At 38.9% G+C, this 21634-nt stretch overlaps 1 protein-coding gene across 1 annotated transcript; it reads right to left on the bottom strand.

Moving 5' to 3' along the window:
• Positions 1–2106: 2106 nt before the first annotated feature.
• Positions 2107–17353, bottom strand: gad1a (glutamate decarboxylase 1a). The gene is made up of 16 exons (XM_088000871.1): positions 16898–17353; positions 15364–15426; positions 13232–13387; positions 11838–12080; positions 11675–11765; positions 8146–8258; positions 7856–7971; positions 7672–7751; positions 7546–7600; positions 7106–7222; positions 6919–6983; positions 5911–5989; positions 5660–5809; positions 5460–5567; positions 5199–5288; positions 2107–4749 (listed from the first exon to the last, which is right to left on the bottom strand). The coding sequence occupies exons 1-16, from the start codon at positions 16983–16985 to the stop codon at positions 4576–4578; spliced, it is 1788 nt and encodes a 595-aa protein (XP_087856997.1). The 5' UTR covers positions 16986–17353; the 3' UTR covers positions 2107–4575.
• Between the last annotated feature and the right edge of the window lie 4281 nt (positions 17354–21634).

Genomic DNA, 21634 nt, shown 5'->3' with positions numbered 1-21634 from the left:
GCTCCAACAACTAGATGCCCTGCTATCAATGGAGGGCTTGATATGGGCAGCTGCACAGGGCAGCAATAGAAGAGGGTAGGTGGGAGTCATCAAATAAAAATATATATATATATGTTGGCAACCAGTTTCTTCACATGGTAAGTCTGAAACCCAGAGACAGGACATGTGGAAAATAATCTGCACACAGCAGCAGGTTGAGGGGGCAAAGTTTGAAGAATCTGTTTTGAAAGCATCCATCGCCTGTTTTTTTTTCTTCTTATTTTTGTATTTATATTTAGATGATTTAAGTAAAAAAAAAAAACATTTTGGTTTAAAGTGACAGAAGAATGTCATATTTTTGTCTCTTAAATTGTCACATTTGCATTTTCATCAGTAACAGTTTAAACCTTTTTCAAAGCTTTTTCATTTTAACTCCATATTGTGGCTTTTTTTTTTTAAACATTTGATTAAACATTATACAGATTTAATGGCACATATTATGAGTTAATTGACTCTGATATGGAACATTGATTTACTCCAAAACCCACCAGACTGTGACTGACTGCAGGAGCTATAAAACCTGTTTCCATTTGCATTCAATCATAATATTCTCCTGCAGCTGCCTCCAAATTAGCTGCATTATTATGCTTTAGGAACATTTAACCTCCACGGATACAATCATTCAAAAAGCACCAAACAAAAAGCAGAAATGACTCCTCCTGTAGAAGGAAGTCAGAGGTGATTTTCAGTGGTCGCTCCCTCCACCCCTCCGTTTTCTGCAGTTTCACAAAAGCCTCCATTGACATCGGGTCCTGTAATGATTGCTGCACTGAAGCATGAAACAAAGAAATAGCGACGGCCCGGTGGAGGAAGGGAGGAGAGCCGCTCAAACAGTCAGTCGATCTTTTTGTGAGTGTGTCGAGATAAAACACAGCGAGGCAGATCCTTGAAATAGGCTCTGCGGGAGTTTTGGGGGGGTAAATGTTAAGAGATCACAGTCGAATGCATTTTATGACAAAAAATATGTGAGGAAAGGGAGAATCGAGGAGAATGGCTGTGGGGGCTCATGAAATTTCAGATGGAAGATTATCAATCACTTAAAAAAGTCTCTTAAGGGCGATTAATCTGACTAATGGTGCTAACAGGACTGAGAGGAGGTTCTGGAAAGCAAAGAGAAAAAACGGACCCAAAAATGTTTAAATAAAGAACTCAAACTTTTATGCAACCCAAAGATTTGATGCTGTAGATGAAATAATATTTTCAACATGTTAAGGTTAACATGCACAGCCTTTATTTTGCAATGACAATATTTGAATAATATGGTGCAAAACCTGCCATTTCAGCAAACGACAGCAGACGTGAACTGAACAGTGCAAGCTGCAGCTGCTTGCTGTTCCATTTCGCAGCTAAAAGGTCCTGGATTCAAATCACGGCTTTGGGATCTTTCTGCATTTTCTCCACTCGCATGCATGAGTGCTCCAGCTTCTATCCACAGGTCAAATCCTTAGCTGACAAACTGGTCCTTGGAAGTGAGCATCCTGTGATAGGCTGCTGATCCATCCGAGCTGCATCTTCCTCAAAGAAAAGCTCACTGTATAATTAGCCAAGTCCATGCATTCACCGTATACATAGTTACCATCACCATCATTCCAGATAGCACCTGATCGAAGACGCATGAAGCTCAAATGGCTTGGTAAGCTCAAACGGTGAGTTCAGACCGCATGCAGTCTGCTGTACTGCCTAATCGTGACACTATTTAAGGCGATGCGAGCAGAATAATGTGTTTACTCATTTTACAAGAGGCAAATATCCACAAAAACAAAGAGCACAGTTTGAGAAGGATCCAAAAAATATCTAATATTAAAAAAAATTCTTATCTTCTATAATATGGACTAATTGCACCATTATTTTGCCTGCTGTGATGTCATCTGCCAAAATATACACAAAGCAGAATCAATGGTTCTCCATGGCACTTTTTGAAAACTTTACATTTTGTGAAATTCTTCATCCTCATCCTATTCTTCCATACTTCATTGACCAGCTGTGCTCTTACTGTCACAGTCCATTTCTGGTTAAATGCCCCCCCCCCCCATCGGATCCTTAAGTCTTTCAAAGAAACCACAGATATTTGTGCCTGCAGATGATCTACAGCTCATGTCTTTATTAGTTTTGTGAATACAGTAGTTATTTAGTCATGTTAAAGTGCCTACATTAAGTACTACAAGGGACGTTTCATCCCCACAAAAATCAGGAATGTACAGGTGTTCACTCAGTCATAGTACAGTAGCAAATACATTACTTGGTTCAAGCAAAAAATGCTTAATGACAAACAACCGCAGAGTTTTTTTTTTTTAAAACATAAAATTATGCCTACAGAAAGCACGTACCCATCATAATTTTGCATATTATAGTTATACTCCACTTCACATTATATAGTACAGACAATCATATGTCTCTAAATTTAAAGCTGCTCTGTTAACATGATTCGGTAATGTGCTTTTTGTCAGCAGCGGGCGGACTGCCGGGAGCCTCGATGACATTCAGTCAGTGAATCACAACGACACTGCCATGGTTCCATGTTTGCACTAACGTCAAAGTTAAATCCATTTCCGTGACGATATTCATGACTGCAACCCAATCTGTCTTTGGTTCACAAACACACCAACACATGTTTCACAGCAGAGTTTTTTCAAACAAAGGATACTATTCACAATAAAAGTCTCTCTATATAAATCAAATAATCTGTCACACAGTATACTGAATGTTTGATTTACATATAGAAATGGTTCGTTGTGATTCCAGGACATATTTGGCACAGAGGCGATGAAACACAATCTACACAAAAGTCACTGCAGTCGGTTGCAGCAGCTGCTATGCCGTCCCAACTGGCTCGATAAATACAACACAGATCATAACTGTTACATGTTCTACATTTCTGTTGTTTAAGCTTTTGTCTATGTTGTGAAGATCTGTTATAATTTTACCTACTATGTCTGAAAATATATTGGAATATTGCATTTTTAACACAGATAACACATTGAGGGACATTCTTTGTGGAGGCTTTACAGGCACAGGGGGAGGGAGGCAGCTTTTTTTTTTTTTTAATGTAAGCACTTTCCGAATTAATAGGCTTTTACAGTATTTCTCAGTATAATTCATTTGCTAAACATATCCACATCTGAATGCTAATGAATTGAACTTTTCTCAGCATTTCCATTCTAGAAAAACTGGTAGCATACGGTATATGAGACATTAAAAGAGGCCCTTTTATCATGGCGTTTGTGCATGCTTTTGGTTATTTTATTACTTCATCGTACATCAGTTGAAAAAAAAAATTAATTGTTTTGTTTTGAACACAAAAAATAATTATTTTTTCAAGATTCATATTCTAAAACTTTCCACACCTCGTTTGAGGCCTGCAAAGTATATGCTTTATATAGAAAAAATGGAACAATAAGAAAAAGGAAAATAATCTCTTATGGGGGAAACAATTTCACAGGACTGAATGTGATAATTCTGTATGAAACAGTGCCCCCTACAGTTACAACAGAAGCTTGTGCCTGACTAAAATTGCAAAAAACAGGGTAATATTTTTAGCTCTCAGTACTGGTTTCTGATGAAAACGCACAAACGCTGGTTGCTATGAACCTCCAGCATTGGACCAGTATCCTCAACAACACCAACATTGAGGGGCATTTCATCAGCACAAAATGGTTAAATGTTGCTTTTCTATCTGCCTGCAGTAGCGAGCTGTGCCGTGCCAATACCAACTTTTACATCAACAAGAACAGAGAGAAATTCTGTTTTTAACGCCTGTCCCCCTCTACAGCAATACTACTGCAAATAATACTTTCATTGGAATCCTCAGTTATGAAAACTTACAATGTTCCTTGCTTATGTAAAATCAAGTTGATGAATCCATTAAAATGTTGTTCCTGCCCTAAAATTCCCCATAAATCCAGAGAAAATGCTAGATGTGCAAAGTTTTTAGCTGCTCAAACGATTATAACCAGACTTTTACCATTGATGCTGCTCTAAAAAAACGAGTGAGATTATTGCTCCCAAATCTTTATAACATCATTGTTTGTGTACTTGCTCTCATTTTAATGGATTCCTTTCTTTCTGTTTAGATTTTAAATCTTGTCTTGGATTTCTTGTCAATGATTTTCTTACCAAAAATTACAACAAAAGATTTTCATTCCTTTTTATTCTTATCTTAACTTCATGTCTTAAAATCATTTAATGTGTTACTGAATGCTCTTTTTCTAACAATATTTCATTTTCTTTGTAAACAGAAAATGACCCCATTTCAATTTATTCACCTTATTGTGGTTTATTCCCACTTTGCATAATAGACGAGAATGCCACTGTGCTTTGTTTTGTTTTTTTGTCAGATGTGCAAATGTTTTCAATACATACATCAACGTAGCTAAAGACAAAACCGACAGAAACACACTGGGTACACTATTGTTAATTGTGCATTGCCAGACAATACTGGTAGGCAAAAAAAAATGTTACTCTGTTGAAAAGACAAAGGGAACATAAAGCAAAGCTCAGCACTCGTTAATGTCGGAGAATACAATCTGCAGTAGACTCTCACAGTTCATGGCCCAGTCGCTCGATCTCCTCAACCAGGAAGTCGATGTCTGACCTGGTGGCTGCAGGGTTGGAGATGACCATGCGAAAGAAGTTGACTTTGTCTCCCTGTGGTTGGTAACTCACCATAGTGGTACCCGACTCCATCATCATGGCCTTGATCTTGGGAGCCACCTTGATGCAAAATATTGTGCAGTTAGAAATCTGCTCTGCAGTGCCTTCTGGAGGAATTTAAAAACCAAAACAAGCCCCCCATCGTACATATTGCAGAATCAAGTTGTTTTGTTCTGAAGCGTCATAGAGCAGAAATGTGCCGCAAAAAGATCGGAAGTATTGACACAGGGGGAGTAAATACAAATGCATTTCAAGTTTTTCTGGTCATGTTGTGCTGAAACAGTTGAAAATCATATATTCTTTTCTTTCTGCTTCACAGTACTAAAATCTGTGAGTGTAATGTGATTAAAGGTGAGAGGTACAAGACTGTGAATTCTTTTGCATTGCACTGTAAACCATTATGCCTGTTTGTTTTCCCCCCTTTGCTACCTGTGTGTCTTTATGAATGAGCCACATGTGAGGAGAGAAGTTTGAAAAGAGACTTAATTTGCAGATTAATGAGCCATTACCTTGTGCAGTCTCTCGCGCTTCTCTTTCCCATCAGGCATGCCACGAAGGCTCGGAGGAATGTACCAGAAGCAGACATTAGTGTGCTGCGGCTGATAAGACAAAACAACATTTGGAACGGGTGCAGCTTGTTACTGTCTCAGCAAAGTAAAAATGATCTAAACAGTGCTGAAACCAGGGTAAATTATGAATATTGCCTCATTATGTCCCAGGTTGACAAAGCTCTTGTGGAAAAAGACACATAAAAACCGTTTGGATCTTACCTCTGACTTGAACACCATCTCAAATCCCTCTCTGTTTTTTATTTTGTCGTAGAGGTACGCCGACAGATCCAAGCACTTGTCTATATGCTGCTCAAATCCTACTGTTCCCTTTTTTGTGGATAAAAGAAAATGAAATTACAGTCAGTTCTTTAACATGTCAGACAGAGTCTGACAGTGAGCTGAATCAGATAATTGCTCACCTTTGCCTTCCACATGAGCCAGAACTTAAAGATATCAACATGGCGTCCGCACTGAATGGCCTTATCCCCCGTGTCGTATGTGACGTCGTACTGCTTGTCTGGCTGGAACAGGTAGCCCGCGCACATAGAGTTGCAGCCTTGTAAAAGTCCCTGCAGTCGGAACAACAATGAGGATGAGGGATAAACAGGAGGAAAGAGTGCTGTGTTCAACTTCACCGATCACAGTGTCTTCACCGATGACACAGACGTACCCTCTCCCTGACCAGAATGGCGGAGCACTGCAGTGGCACTCCCATCATCTTGTGAGGGTTCCAGGTGACTGAGTTCGCCCTGCACAGATATGGAAACAGTAAACAAATGTCTGCGAGGGATCGAGTGTGCCTAGTCTGCAAAGACAAGCAGCAAACTGAAAACATATAAAGATGTCATTTCATCTAGAGTGACTGATGGTATATTTGTCAAATGAAGTTTCAGTTTAGTAGCATATTCATCATACTTAAAAACAACCAAAAAAAAAAAATACTTTATGTACTTTTTAAAATATTTTTTGATATACTATACTAGGCAGATTTTTCATTCCTATGCGAGAGCCCCTGAGTGGTCAAGTAATTATCAGCAGAATAAATAAATAAATAAAAAAAAAAAAACCAAGTAGCATCACTTTTCAGCATATCTAATACTGTAGTAATGTGAAAAACAAAACAACAAAGGCAGGTGAATCTCACTTTGGATGCAATAGAGAATGGACATAGGTCTAGCTGCTATAAAATCTAAATAAATGTTTCCCAAATGATAATAATATCACTTCTCTTGCTCAACTCAGCATTATAAAAGCTTGTGAGTTTGTAGGGGGACTCTGCCTATTTTCTGATTTATTTAGTCTATAGTGGTTTAACCACTAGGTGGCAATCATCAAATGCCTATGCCCATGATGGTCAGGTCATTTCTAAGGATGGAAAAAGAGACAATAATAAATGTTTTCACACAGTGGCACAATGTAAATACTGCACCTTTTCCATTGCATTGCTCAAGGAACATACAAAACAACGGCATGCTATAAAGAATGAACAAATTGTGCTTTATTTCTTTATGTTTAGACTTATATAAAGTGTTTTGGAAACACCAACCTTCATGGCACACAAAAAAATGAAAACAGATTTATAGCAGTTCAGTATTTTTTTAAGACCACAAACACAATCCGTTTTTTTGTACTGAACATGCCGTTCCCTAAACAGGATGTTTTTTTTGTTTTTTTTTACCTTTCTACTCCATTCAGCTTGTGTCTGTGTCTCCTGGACATCAGCAAGCCTCCTCCCCATGCACCCTGCACAGCACAACATGCTGCACTGTAATAACACTGGAAACACTGATACAAGTTGTACAACGGATGACAGACTTGTAGTCTTTAGCTAGTCGAAAGGTAGAAATGATGTATTATTCCCTTACATCTACATGGAGCCATATGTTGTACTTCTCACAGATGTCTGCAATCTCATTGATGGGGTCAAAGGCTCCGTAGACAGTGGTGCCGGCAGTGGCGTTCACAAACATTGGAACGTACCCCTGAAAAGCAGAAGAAAACGGAGGACTGGGTTGTTTTTTTTTGCTCCATGTTATTATTCATCAAGGAGATGGGAAGAGAAGAAAATTCTCTGATTATGCATCCCTCTTTTGGTACTCTACTTTTATTTCTTCTACAGAAATTACTTCCTGGAGAGAAAATTTAAGGCTGCAGCGTCAAAATGTGAAGTGAGAGCAGCAGTGGTCGCATTAAAGTTGCTCCGGCACACGAAGCTGAAGCTCGTATGAGTGTTTCTGATTACGGGAAGTACTGGACGGAGGGGAAAAAGCTGATTGGTGAGGTGTTGTCAAAGGTCTATTTTTACCTTTTGCTTGACCTCCATTATTTTTGCCTCCAGATCAGCAGGAATAACTCTCCCTCTGTAAGTAAAACCAGCATCAGTATTCCATATATTATAAAAGTTTGCTAAACGATATTAAACAAAGCAAACCTCTCATCTGTCTTTAGTAGGATAAGGTTCTCTGTTCCAAAGCCCAGAGCCGCACTTGCTTTCTTGATGGAATAGTGGCTCTGCAGGAACAAGAACACCGTCAGATGAACGGATCCAGCTTATTGTAAGCTTAAGTTAGCATGCTTAAATTGGTGAGATGACCAGGGAAAAGCGTTGAACTAACATGCTCAGAAGTGAAGAGCACCAGTCGGGGTGCAGCTGCCATGCCTTTGGTCTTGACTTCAGGGAAGGACTTGTATCTGGCAATCATCACGCTGTACATGTTGGAGATGGCACCGCCTATCGAGACCAAAAGAGCGCAAATTTTCAGCTATTTAATATGAACCAAGACAAAACGGCCGTATACATGGGTACAATGATAAATGTTGTAACAACAAGCAGCACATTGGACTGAATTTTGCTTTGTCTTATCAAGATTTGTGTTCTTTTTAAGCTCCTTGGTTGTCCTTTTACCTGGAGAAAATATTCCGTCTCCCTCTCCGTTTGGCCAGCCAACTATCTCTCTCATCTTCTTGAGCGTCAGCTGCTCCATCAGCACAAAAACAGGGGCAATCTCATAAGTGAACCTAAAGCAGACAAAATGATCACATTGACTTGTATGTATGCGATATAAAAACCCAACCCAGAGTTTTCCTGCATAACACACAGCTCTGTTTTAGCTGACTTCCAGAGGTCACAGGATGAGTGCTGAGTTCCTGAATGAACCTCTCCTGAAATGCTCTTGGCTGAGACCATTTTCTGAGGAAACTGGAACTGAAATGGCGCTCCAGCTGTAAAACAGCAAACGAGCTGGCCCTGCAGGAGATAGCGATGGGATCTGGGAAGTTTAAGTTGTCGCTGTCATTTATCAGGACCTGTTTGAGATCTGCTGCTCTGAAAACCATCAGAGACTCTTAACACCTTCTACGTGAACGCTTCAGGGCTGAAATGATCGGTCAAATTAATTGTGATGAACTGATTATTGAAAGAATTGCCAAATATTTTAGTAATCGATTAATTGATAGACTAAAAAAGGTAATTTGCTGAAAAAAATAACACATTCAGAGGAATAATTAGGCTAAAACTAATTAAGATAAAAACAACTGCCATCAGAGAAAGGCTACTGCACCATGAAAACCAAAACCATGACACTTTTACTTTAACATCAACCCAAGGTTTCTGTCTCCAGACAGACTGTAGAACAACTATTAAACTAATTTCACTTTTTTTAATAGCATTTTTACCTCTTATTTCTCCCCCCAAACACAGTTGAATAAACCAAAAAATATATGCTTATGTTGTTACATGCTGTTATAATGCAAATAGATTGACTTCATTTGATAACAAACAATGTAACTAACAAAAGCTGTTTTTATCCAGGTTAAATAAACTCAGCTAAACGTTGCAAATGACAATAATTAATTGTATCTACATTCTGAGTATTCTAAGACACTTAAAATCTGACGAAAAGAAGCCGTTTTATTGCTGCGCTTCTCTCTTTAAAATGCACCATTTGGTTAAAATTGTGCAGAACTGATAACAATAACGTGGTGCTTTGTTCTCCAAAGACTTCCATGAATTTCTTTTATCTCCTCAGAGCATATGGGGCTTGTTCAAACGAGCCACGCATTGTGAAGCCTCTCTGCGACACAGTCAATTTGGAATTACAGTACTGGCAGACTAATCCATCTTTTCCAGACCAGTGACACTCTAATTACATAAGTGTACCGTCCGTTCATGCAAAGCAAGTAAAAATGAATCTGAGGAAGATTGCATTATGTCTGCAGTGTGGCTCATCATCTTCAGCCGAGGTGAATGTGCAGACCAAAAGCAAACAAGTCACAGACGTCACGCGTTAATTTGGCCACACTCATTCCTGCAGACAGGTCACAGTTACTCTGCTTATGAAAGAGCAGAATGTGATTGTCAGTCTATTAGTGTCAGTCGATATTTATCTGGGATAATTAGAAGTGATGGAGTAATTAATAAACATAAATTGGAGCATAGGAAACCTCAGGCGGGATAGACGGGATGTTACAACTGAGAAAAGATGGGGCAGTTTTTAAGGTTGAAAGAGATTTATAATATTTATCTCAGCTTATCAAGTCTAAAAGCAGAGAGTATCCTGCAAAATGATCATTATGTTTGAAAATATTCACATCTTGTCACATTAAAACTATAAACTCGGTAGTCTGATTTAATGCCAGTAATAGGTTACTGAGGTGCAGTGCCTTAAAAAATTTAATATCTTTTCTGCATCTTTTCACATCGTAACCAATCCGTAAATATCGCTCGTAGAAATGTCATCTAATAGAGAAGTTCATGGTTGTATAAAGGAAAGAAAATGTTTTGAGGTTTTCAAGATTTCCTGCTGATACAAATCTGTGACGTGTGATTTGTGTTTAGCCCACTTTACTCTGATACTCCTAAATAAAATCCAGCGCAACCAACTACGTTTAGAAATCATGTAATTAGTTCATCTATGTTTGACTTAATCCCAGTAAAAACACAGCAGTTTTGTTTACTTCTGTTGACAAAACCGCAACTCTGAGATTTCCAGAAGGATAGACTTTGTTGAAAGACGTAAGACTTTTTTCACAGACCATGTAGTGGATATAGCAAACATGACATGAAGTTCTGGTGAGAATTAAGCTGCACTTTCTGGCTCACATGCAAAACATGATGTGTTGATGAAAAAGAAAGCATATTACAGCGAACACACCATTCACAATGTAAAATACTTTGTGTTGTGGGAAGCTCTGCAAATCATTCTTAGTACTCTTAGTTGCACAACTCTCCTACAATTCACCTTTTTTAAGTGGGGAAAAAAGTGTAATTTATGGCTTTACTGTGATAAACTGATAAAGATTTGGTGTCTTGTTTTACAGAATGTTAATTACTAAAAAGGAAAATCCATATTTTCTATCTCAAGACACTTAATCTATCATTATTTATGGTTTATAACTAATCTTTAATCAAGAGTAAGGAGCTGATTAACTAAAGATCTTTTGTTTAAGACAAAAATAGATTGTTGTATCTTAAGTGTCTCTTTTTGTGTCAACCATGCGTTATAGTCTTCTTTTTGTCTAAAGTCACCTAATGAATAAAAGATCCAATGGATGAGAATAATTTCTGCAGAACTACTTTAGTATTTTGTTTCTTTTTTTTATTGTTATCATTTTATGGGCAAAATATAAAGCTTTTAATTCTGACTTCCTCCGCAAGTCCTTTGTTTCAGTTTTACACCGTACAGTAGTTGATAGTTTGATTTAGCGATCGGGGTGCTAAAGTTGTAAAGGGTGAACAATAGAGGCATAAATCTCTGGTTTATGGTATTGATCTCAGGCTGTAGGAACTCTGAGAACCCTGAGCTGGCGTTATCTCCACAGTCATACACTGGCCTGCGACTGTTTATGAGGTACACTGCTGCAAAATGCATCCACCATTATGACCGCCGGCATAGCTAAATCAAGGATTCTGTGACTGACAGTCGCACAAAACGAAGGAAGGGACTTAGTTAGTGTGAAAATGATTTATTGCAGGACAGAACCTTCCCACAGAGACCCGGGGATGCTGCTGCTCACACTCTGTACGCGCGGCTCAAAGTGAGCCGAGGTTGTTTCTTTCCATTTTGTTATGTCACAGGAACTGGCATAACATGAAACAAAGACACCATGTAAACTGTGAACGCTAATCAATATGCAATTTAGTTTGCCTGCAGGGTTGAATTATGCGCCCACCACTTATAAGCACAGGCCAGTATCGACAACAGTGCAGGGGCGTAGCTGCACTAATGTCCTCGTTTGTGTTCTTTTATCTCCTTGCTTGACTGACAGTCCATTAGGGAGTTCTGGGGTTTTCTTCAGCGGGAGACAGTAATTACTGTCCGTCACTTCAACTATTCCTCCAGCTGATAATGCTTTCCCAATGGTCCCTCTTCATGGACCATTGGGAAAGCAAATGGGAACAAATACAGTGTGTGATTTATCCCAACTGTACTCACATATTAGTGTTGGCTGTGGAGGTGAGCCACTCTCCTGCCAAGCCCACGATGTCTAATCCAGTGGACAGCTGGTTAAAGAACCTGGGGTGGCCTGCGGGTGACAAAGCGGCGCCTGTGAATTAATGCAAGCTATCGACCCGGCTGCAGTTCTCGGGCTTCCTACCTGTTCTCACTCCATATTTCAGAGTGTCCCTGCAGTCCACCAGGATCTGCTCCAGAGACTCGGGCTGGTCGGAGAGCTCCAGGTTGAAGCCCTCCATTCCCTCCAGCAGCTGGTGAGGATGGTGGAAGTCCAGGACCTTGGTGGATCTGTCAAAGGTCTTCCTGACATAGCTGGTGAGGATTTCCATGACCTCCAGCAGGAACTGCAAGGTCGCCTCCTCTCCGTTCTTTGATGGCAACAGATCTGCAAAAATGGGAAAGGGTTCACAATAAATATCATCATCTATACGGAAATACCTAATCAGTTCAATATGCAGGCAAATTCAGATTCCGCCATATACATTACACCATCCGGTAAAAGGATCTCCAGCCAGTTGCATCCCAACATTTCTGCTGAATTTGTGTCTTTTAGTTGAAAATCTATATTAAACCATGCGTGGCTCCTTTAAGAACATTCACCCCAGTCTTTTGCTGTTCAACCTGATTTCTTCCAGGACTACCTTTATTAGGCTACATCCATCTTTCCATCCGACTCATCTTCCCGGTCCCCACTCACAAAGAAAAAAAGTCCCCACAGCACGATGCTGCCACCACCACCACGTTGATAGTGCTCTCGAAGTGACATTCATTGTTACTTTGTGCCATGACTATAGTTTCAGTTATGCAACAAAACGTTCAACTTTTGTGCGATTGGAGCGCCTTCTTCCACGTTTGTTGTGTCCTATTCATGTTTCGAAGCAAACAGGATTTATAACTTTCTCTCAACAAATGTTGTTTCTTGCCACTTTTGTAGAAAGGCTGAATTTGTCTTGTCATGATTAAATATTTTCCTGTCGACAGATTGTTCCAGAACATTTTTGACTAATTATGTGAAGTCTGAAGGCTGAACTGGATTTATTTATTAGTATAATAATAATAATAATAATAATAATAATAATAATAATAATAATAATAATAATAATAATAATAATAATAATAAAATGCAAATTCAAATGCATGCCACACTTTTTAGTTTTTTGCTATTGCAATGTTACAATCCAAGGATTTTCAATACCTCAGCAAAGGTCTATGAATTGAGAGCATTATTAACGATAATTGATCTCAATCAAATCTAGGTCGTCAGCAGCAACATCACTCTGGACGCTCAAATTTACTCTGTGTTTAATTTGTGCTATGAATCAACTTCACTTGCAAAATTCAATGAGGAATTGCCTTTAACACAAATTTCATTACGTGTGCTTTATTTATTATTATTATTATTATTATTATTATTATTATTATTATTATTATTATTATTATTATTTCGGTATTTCATCGCAAATCCACTTCTCCACCAACTGCAACAAGTCTTAAAATTGAATTTATTTCAAAATCCTATCGTTCTCCGAAGCCTACCTCTGGCGTACAGGTTGGAGAAGTCTGTCTCTGTCCGCCTGAAACGCGCGTCTCCTCCGGCGTTATCGCAGGCCATGAGGTTCTGGGCCGTGCGCTCCTTCAGGGAGCTCACAATCCTGCTCCTCTCCTCCAGACTGTTGTTCTTCTGCAGAAATCCTAAACGTTTACAAGAAGGAGACGGGTCCAGAGGATGACCACACTGCCCAAACATGTTTGTAAAAAAAAAAAAAAAAAAAAAAAAAAAGCTCAGTGGTAAGTGTTTTCTTTTTTAATTATCTAATCTCCTCTGTTCCCTCGGGGGATGCACCGTATCGTCTCGGTCTGTTTTTCATGAGTAAAGGGAGCCATCCGTTCCCTATTTATATGCTTGAGGTTGGGGAGAGAGAGAGAGGGGGGGATGCGGGGGGATCTGGAAGGTGAAGCCGGCGATGACATCAGCACCGAACTCCAGCCAAGCAAAAACAAATCGCTGTCATGTACAGGCTGTAAATCCCCATGAAAGCGTGAGATTTTTCACAGCGGTGGGCAGAATAAACGACAGGAGCGCCTTTCAGCAGGCCGCGCTGATACGGGAGCCTTATCGGGATAACAAGAGAAATTTCAAAGGCCGCCATCATTTTTACCTAAGATATTATTGTTTACTTTTTGCTTCTTTCGTTGTGTTGCGGTTAAACCTACAATAATTAAATACTCGTAATGAAAAGCAGCAGAAAGCGGAACAGAGCAGAAAGCTGCGCTGCGCACTGATGCGTGATATTCAACATTATGGTGGATGTCAGCTCGTCCTTGGTTGGCCGGAGTGAGACTGAAAATAGACTCTCCAAGTGGAAATTGGAAAATCCATCCCAGATAATTTCCCTCTTTCATTTGTTCCCGCACAGGAGGAGGGGGACATGATAACCTCTGATGACGCTTTTCCACTGCCGGTTGGATTGAAAATGAGGTGGCAATTTAAGAGAGAGAGAGAGAGAGAGAGAGAGAGAGAGAAAAAAAAAAAAAAATATATATATATATATATATATATATATTAAAGCATTTTTTTTAAAGCATTTTGTCAAACACAAAAACTGAAGTCTTGTCGTTTACTTACACTCTAACACATGTTTTGTTGATTTGACTGTAAATTAGTACATTCACAACAACTCCTTACTATGGAAGCAATATGCAGCTGTGAAGTTGCAGATTTTCACAGTAAAACTATTCTCAGCAGGTTTGGGCTGTATAATCAGCAAACATCACACTGCTGTAGATTTGCAAGGTATTGTTTACTGGAAGTAAAATTTCAGTAATATTGAAGGACGAAACATGTTTCTTGAATTACTTTAGTTTTATCAATCATTGTTTTTAATTGATTTGATTGGAGTTTTTTATTGCATGAGCTAATATTTATATTTATATTTTACATATTTTTTTTCTGTAATTAATGCACTGAGCTGCACAACATGATTTGAAGCAATCACATTTAGTAGTTTATTTCCATAAACATGTTGTACAGAACTGAGGCTTTGTACTGAAATGGTTTAATATTAACTCAACAGTAATGTTAAAATGCAGAGGTGGGTGATTATTTGCATCTGCATTGCAATCTCTCCTTGCACTGTTAACCTTTTTTTGTGTCATTTTAACAGTAAATTGTTGTATAATGAAGGTTAAAATAATGAACATACGTATTCCTGCAGGGAAAGTGGTTTTTAAGAGTAAAATTATTGCATAACCAGCAGCACAATAATTTTTTTTATCTTGATGGTGTGGATTTATAATGATTACTGTAATTTCAAAATGGGCAGCATTACACATTGATATAAAACAGGCTAGAGTGGAAATTTTTGATTATCATTCTATAATTTTTTTTACCGGTTCCAATGATGTTCCTGTAATTAATGCATAGGTACAGCTATAACATGACTTAGCATAAACTTCTGGAGCACTGAAAAAAAATTATGTTGTATTTTAGATAGCAGTAAGAGTTATTGTTATTGGATTTGTGCTGTCGTTTGACAGCAGCACTGGTGGCGCCCTGCAAAACTTAAAATACAAGAGCTGCAGTGAAATTCACACTTTATTGCTGTTATTTCAACGGCAAACAATTTACAGTGTAACATTCAGAAATAAATATACATATATAAACTTACCACAGATCTTCATGCCTAATTTTCTTGTACATCCATGAGCTACTCCACACCACGCATCATAACCTAAAAAAACAAAAAACAAAGACTATTGTAATATTATCATCATTCTCTATATTGAGTGTTTTTGGTTTTGCTTTGTTTATGGAGACGTGCATGATATATATATATATATATATATATATATATATATATATATATATATATATATATATATATATATATATATATATATATATCTGGATTTCTCTGCATGGTTAACCGTGCGTCACCCATTCATCATCCACGGGCCTTCCACATTAATTAGACGTTTAAGTCCGCTGTAGCGTGCTGGTCTAATAGAGTGAAAAGATGCTGGTTAAAAAAAAGGCGAACGGTACTTCTGCAGACATCAGCCGGCTGCTTGGTGACAGATAGAGAATTACTGCGTTATCAAGGGCTTCCAGCCTCAGAGGGGATGGGGCACCTTGGCGGGGAGGCAAAAGCGAAATTCTCAGTAACATGCGATTTCAGGGAGAAGAGGAAAGGGGATGGGAGAGAGGGGAGGTATTTTGGGCGGGGGATGGGAGGGGGGGGATCATTCCAATTCCAGCATCCCAATTTAACCCTTGCCTTGGACCATTAGATAGATCATTGCCCCCACTGCTCAGCGCACTTGAAGAGATTTTTTTTTCTCAAGCTGGAGGCATATCAGGAAGGAGACAACCTAAATGAGCAGATGTGCAAATGGCCACAGGATTCAGAGCATAAAAACCATTTAGGCTGCAGAAGTACGGAAAGAAAACAGAGAAATCACGGGCCTAATAAGGTATAATTATCGCTTTTAATCAGACATATCAGCTGACAGCAAAAGAAAAGAAAAAGGAAAAAGACAAAAATCAGTCTTTTTTTAAATTCATACAATAGATTACATTCTCTTTTTTTATATATATCTATCAAATAATTCAAGAAATAAGTTTATTGCTCCCTTTATTCAATATGTAATTATTATTTTGGAAAGGCTCCAAGCGACAGACAGTGAAAAGCCGGGCCGGCGCGGCTGAGTGGTCGCTCTCTGTTCCTACTAGAATGACGACTACAATGATCATGAGAGCCATTAGAGTCCATTTAATGTGACTGACTTAGCGAGCACTTCAGGGCCAATTCTCAATTGTTTTCTTCCATGCGGGCAGTCAATGCAAGAGCGCGACAATTATATATATATATATATATATATATATATATATATATATATATATATATATATATATATATATATATATATATATATATATATATATATATATATATATTCTTAAAAAAAGTTTTTTTAACTCATTCTAAAAAAACAAAACATGTAATGACTGTAGGTTATGTTTTGCTGTCTGTCAGCAGGAACAGAGGGGTCCGCATGTTGTCCCCCCCCCTCCCCTCCGTCCTCCTTCCCTCAACCCCCCCCCCTCCCACCTCCACAGCCCCCCATGGACGATGATTAATGGCGATGGGCGCAAAGTAAATAGCACAAGTGAAAATAGCATTTTATCTGTGATGGACCTACCTGAGCCCGGCGGCCGTAAATTTGTCGAGTTGGGATCCGCTCCGGCGCCGGAGGAAGAGGAGGAGGAGGAGGGTGCAGACGCCGCCATCTCTCCCAGAGACCCTGAGCCAGAGTCAAGAAAGCCTGGTCACTTTTCTTTCTTTATTTCTTTCGTTTCTTCTCCTCCTCCCTCCCCCTAAAAAAATAAATAAATAAAAAATAAAAAATAAAAAAAATCACTTGAGGCGATCAGAGTGGAGAAGATGAAGTGTAGGTGAAAATCCCAAAGGAATTTTTAACCCCCCCCCGCCCCCCCTCCAACAACAACAATTAAAAAGAGATAATCAATCTGGACAAAGACTCTGTCTGTCTTATAAGTTTAGGTTGAAATCTACAAGATGTAATAGAATATCTGCACATCAGAAGCCTTGATTTTACAATTTAATAATAACTAATTCTAATCATTTTTGGCTCAATGCTCAGTTGGAGATTTACGATTATCATAACCAGCAAATGTTTAATATCCTAAAATAATATAAAGCCCCCCCAAAAAAGGAAAAGACAATGGAAGAAATAAATAAATAAAGCTTATAAAAACTTTATTTTGATTTTATTATCTTCATAAATTAATAGTGCGATCAGCATCTTCATCAACGATCCGTTTTAGCTCCTGAATGACAAATGTCAGGGTCAAGGTGATTTCAGGTAACAGAAAATAACCCGGAGGGGTTTTCATTCTTTCAGAGAGAAGTAATTTGTTTAGAATAAAAAAAGAGACGTACAAATTTAATCCAAGCTGTCTGAAAAAGAAGCGGTGATCAGTTATAAAAAAAAAAACACCTGTTAGAGCAGCTCAGGTATAAATGAGCTTCTTCAGTTTACAATGTCTAGACGGACAAATGCGCACATCCACTTACCGAGCTGAAGAGCGTCCAGGTGAACAGGTTCAGTCCACCTCCACCCCCCAAAAAATATATATTCTCTTTTTGGGAAAGTGTGAATTTATTACAAGAATAAATCCTGAATGGGAGCCTGCTGCGCTTCCTCTCCACCGACACGAGGAAGAGGAGAAAACCTGTGCTCCAGTCTTCCCATAGATCCCAGTCAAGGTGACCCCGCTTACCGGTGAAGATGCAGCTTTGATTTGCTCTTATTTTAAAGACGGAAAAAGCATCTGCTTGTGTGTGTGTGAACCTCTGCGCACCGGTGAGTCACAGCGTGGAGCTCCAGCAGCACCTCCAGCTCCCCCGGTGCAGCAGCAGCAGCAGCAGCTGTCTGCAGACTGTCTGCGCGTTTGGCTCCAAATGGCGCCGCTTTCGGCCCCCAAAAGTGCGACTTTCCCCCGAAGTAGTTATTGTTTTCTATCCAGGTCTGGTTGTGATCCTGGTCACGGACATGATGCTTGGTGTTATGAACAACACACTACGTGAGGAGGGATCTGGATAGGAGAAAAGAAGGAGGGAGGAGAAAGGAGGAGATTTGGTTTTGTTCTAAAGGGGGAGAGGGCGGGGGGCGACAAGAGAGAAAGCGCCCAAATACGGCTTTAATTAGGGCCATTTAATTTAAAAGAAGCACTCTGATAAGATGAGGAATTTTTTTTAGCGCTGCTAAAATGGTTTAGCAACAATCCTTTTATACACAGTCACACATGTTATTATTTTCCCCCTCGTCACATTTTATTGTCCTTCTTTATGTGCAGACCGGCAGGTGTTGATGTAACCTGCGACACATCCAAAGTGCAGGACACAATCTGTCCACAAGGTGGCAGCGAGAACCCAGAGATGATTCCTACAGGAGCACAAGTGGGCCACTCCATTTAAAAAAAAAAAAAAAAACATTTCACGGATCTAATTATACACAGAGGCATTAATCTGGGACGCCGCGCCAGGCATGCGTGACGGCAGAGACACGAGTGGACACACAACCGACCGCACGCAAAGATCACACAGCCGCAGTTTAGCGAAGATTTGTTGCCTCTGTTGGTGATGGATGGAGCGGAAGGCGATTTAAAAAGGTCGATTCACGTGTTGAGCAGCAGGCTGCGGTTAAAAACCGGAGTGGATGGTTTAGGTTTCAGCACTGGACAGCTCCACGAAAACACTGTCTGGTCCTGGAGGTCCGGAGCTCTGGTTCCCTGTTCCTCTGTTGTGTCAGAGCTAATTCAGCTGACAATGAATGAACATTTATTACATAAAATATCAGCATTTTCTTTTCTCTAAAACGACATTTTTCTTTTACTGGAACTGTTACTGAGAACTGCTCATCCTGTCCAGGACTGATTTGGCCTCAAGCTGCCTGTGATGTTACTGCCGAAACTTTTAGTTTTTATGTTCCTTATAAGGAAATACTGTTCTGTTTGAAAAGACGAGGGGGTGTTCAACACATTGTTAAACACTGAATGTGTGAAGGACTGAATGTTTTAACATTTCTTATGCAGCATTATACTGCAGTTGAGATTTTCATCACTATGATTTGGGTTGGACTAGTCTAGCATGTAGTCCAACCCTAAATAAAAACCAGCAGAACCAAAACACCTTTTAATAAACAGAGTCCCACTGTGCATTATTTAGTCAATGTTAGGTTATGAAACATTATCCCAAGTTTTAGACGTCCCACAGAGTATTGTTCAATCCATACTCTCAAAATGGAAAGAGTTTGGCACAACCTGAAACCTAGAAACGCACAGTCGTCCACTCAACCAACAGACAGTAAAGCGCACTTCAAGTAGAGAAGCAGCTGGAGGCCGATGTAAACTGCAGACATCTAAAGCTCGGGTGACAGTTTTTCTTTATCAGGGACAGGAAAGCTGGTCAGAGTTGATGGGCTGATGGATGAAGCTAAATAGAGGCCAGTTCTGGAAGAAAACCTGTTCAAGGCTTCTAATAAACTTCAGATTGAGGTTTACCTTTCAGCAGAACTATGAGCCTTCGCCAGACTGTTGCGGCAAGAGCTACCTGATGTGGGTTTAGGTTTTCTGTTCAGATATTTCAGTCTGTAAATATGAAAAAATTGTGATTGGAGTGAAATGTGGTTGTAAAAAATATTGACAAACATCTGCTAAACAGGACATTTAAACCTTTTAAAAAGAAATTTGTAGACTATGGATAATTTTTCTACTAATTTGCATTTATGTTCTATTTTGGGTTGATTTATGGCACAAAATCCCGATACAATTTAATTACATTAGTGGTTTTTAATGTGACAAAACATCAAGTTAATGTGGTATGAATAGGTCTGCAAGGCACGGTAACTATAAGAGTGAGCGTACTGTGAGAAATCACTCTGTGAAAGGGACAGGAATGAGAACACCTTGTTCAGATGAATTACCCTCTGAAACTGGTTTTGCCTTATATGTTCAGCATTCTTAATGTTTAATTTCTCCACATTTATTGTTGAACTATTCAACCTACTGCAAAGACTTAGTGTCTACCAATACAGACCAAAGCTATATTAACTCACTCTTTCCTTGACGATTTGTTAAAACATCCACAAGAGGGCGCACCACACAAATGGAGAAGGTGAGAATGAAAGAAGTGCGGGTTGCCAGTCTGCTGTGACAATTCTGCTTATGATGGAAATTACTTTGTGTTCAAATTAAGACCACTAAAAGAGATGCCACTTAAAGTTTAATAAATGAATAAATCTAACATTCTCCTCTGTGCCTCTGTGATGCAACTGAAAGTTTTAGTGTTATTAGGCCTAACTTTAACACTTCATAAGACAGGGTGGAAATAAATACAAAAATGTAACAATTGCTCCTACGGATGAATGAGATCTTAAGCAGAATTTAGGAGTCGCAGATTAATTCCCTGAAAAAAGTAAAAGTTAAACACCTGCTGGGAGAAGCTGCGCTGTGACGCACGTGTGAGAAACCTGCAGCTCAGAGCGGAGGATTTGGGATGAACTGCTGCACCGTGCGAGGAGCCCTGTTTGATCTTACTTAATCAGGTGAAACTATGACAACATCTGCAGCAATCATAGGATGCTGAGGGCCGTAGCCAGAATTTTAAAAGAACTGAAGCTAAAAGTGAAAACACACCTATTAGCTCAACTCTCACAAAACAGAAAGAACGTTTGTGAAATCAGTGTTCTTTGCTTTTGAGAAAAAAATAAATAAATCAGTAGCAAACAGGTTATCAATGCTTAAATGAAAGCTCGAATAAACAATATAACAATATAATATATATACAAGACTGAACAAACACACACACACACACACACACATACAGCTCTGGAAAAAATTATGAGACCACTCCATTGAAAATGTCATGGTTATTCCATCAAGTGTTGGTTTCTGAACTCTTCCCGAGTTAAAACATTAGTATTGTTGTTTCTGAATTAAAATTAACTTGTTTTCTTTGCCTTATTTGAGGTCTAAAAGCACTGCATCTTTTTCGTTATTTTGACGTTATTTTATACCACATTAAAAAGAAAAATTTCTCTGATACTCAAATTCCTCCAGTCACTTTCATCTTTCAGATTTCGTACTCTTTTTTTTTTTACTCACAACATCTCCTTATGACATGATTAACAGATTAACATGATTAATTAACATTAATGCTAATTAATGATTAACATTAATTAGCATTAATGTTAACTAATAGTAACCCTACAAATGATGCTTAAATGGTCGTAAGAGGCTGCTTTTAGTTAATATGGCCTCAAACTCTAAAATACTCTCAGAGACTACTGACTATTGATTTTATGACTTTTAAAAAGGGTCTTAAAACTTAGTTTATTAGTGTGGTGTCAAATTGA

This window comes from Poecilia mexicana, unplaced genomic scaffold (assembly GCF_051168715.1).
Source record: "Poecilia mexicana isolate PSO_F unplaced genomic scaffold, ASM5116871v1 scaffold_2, whole genome shotgun sequence".
Taxonomy (NCBI): domain Eukaryota; kingdom Metazoa; phylum Chordata; class Actinopteri; order Cyprinodontiformes; family Poeciliidae; genus Poecilia; species Poecilia mexicana.
This window is presented reverse-complemented; position numbering and strand designations above follow the sequence as displayed.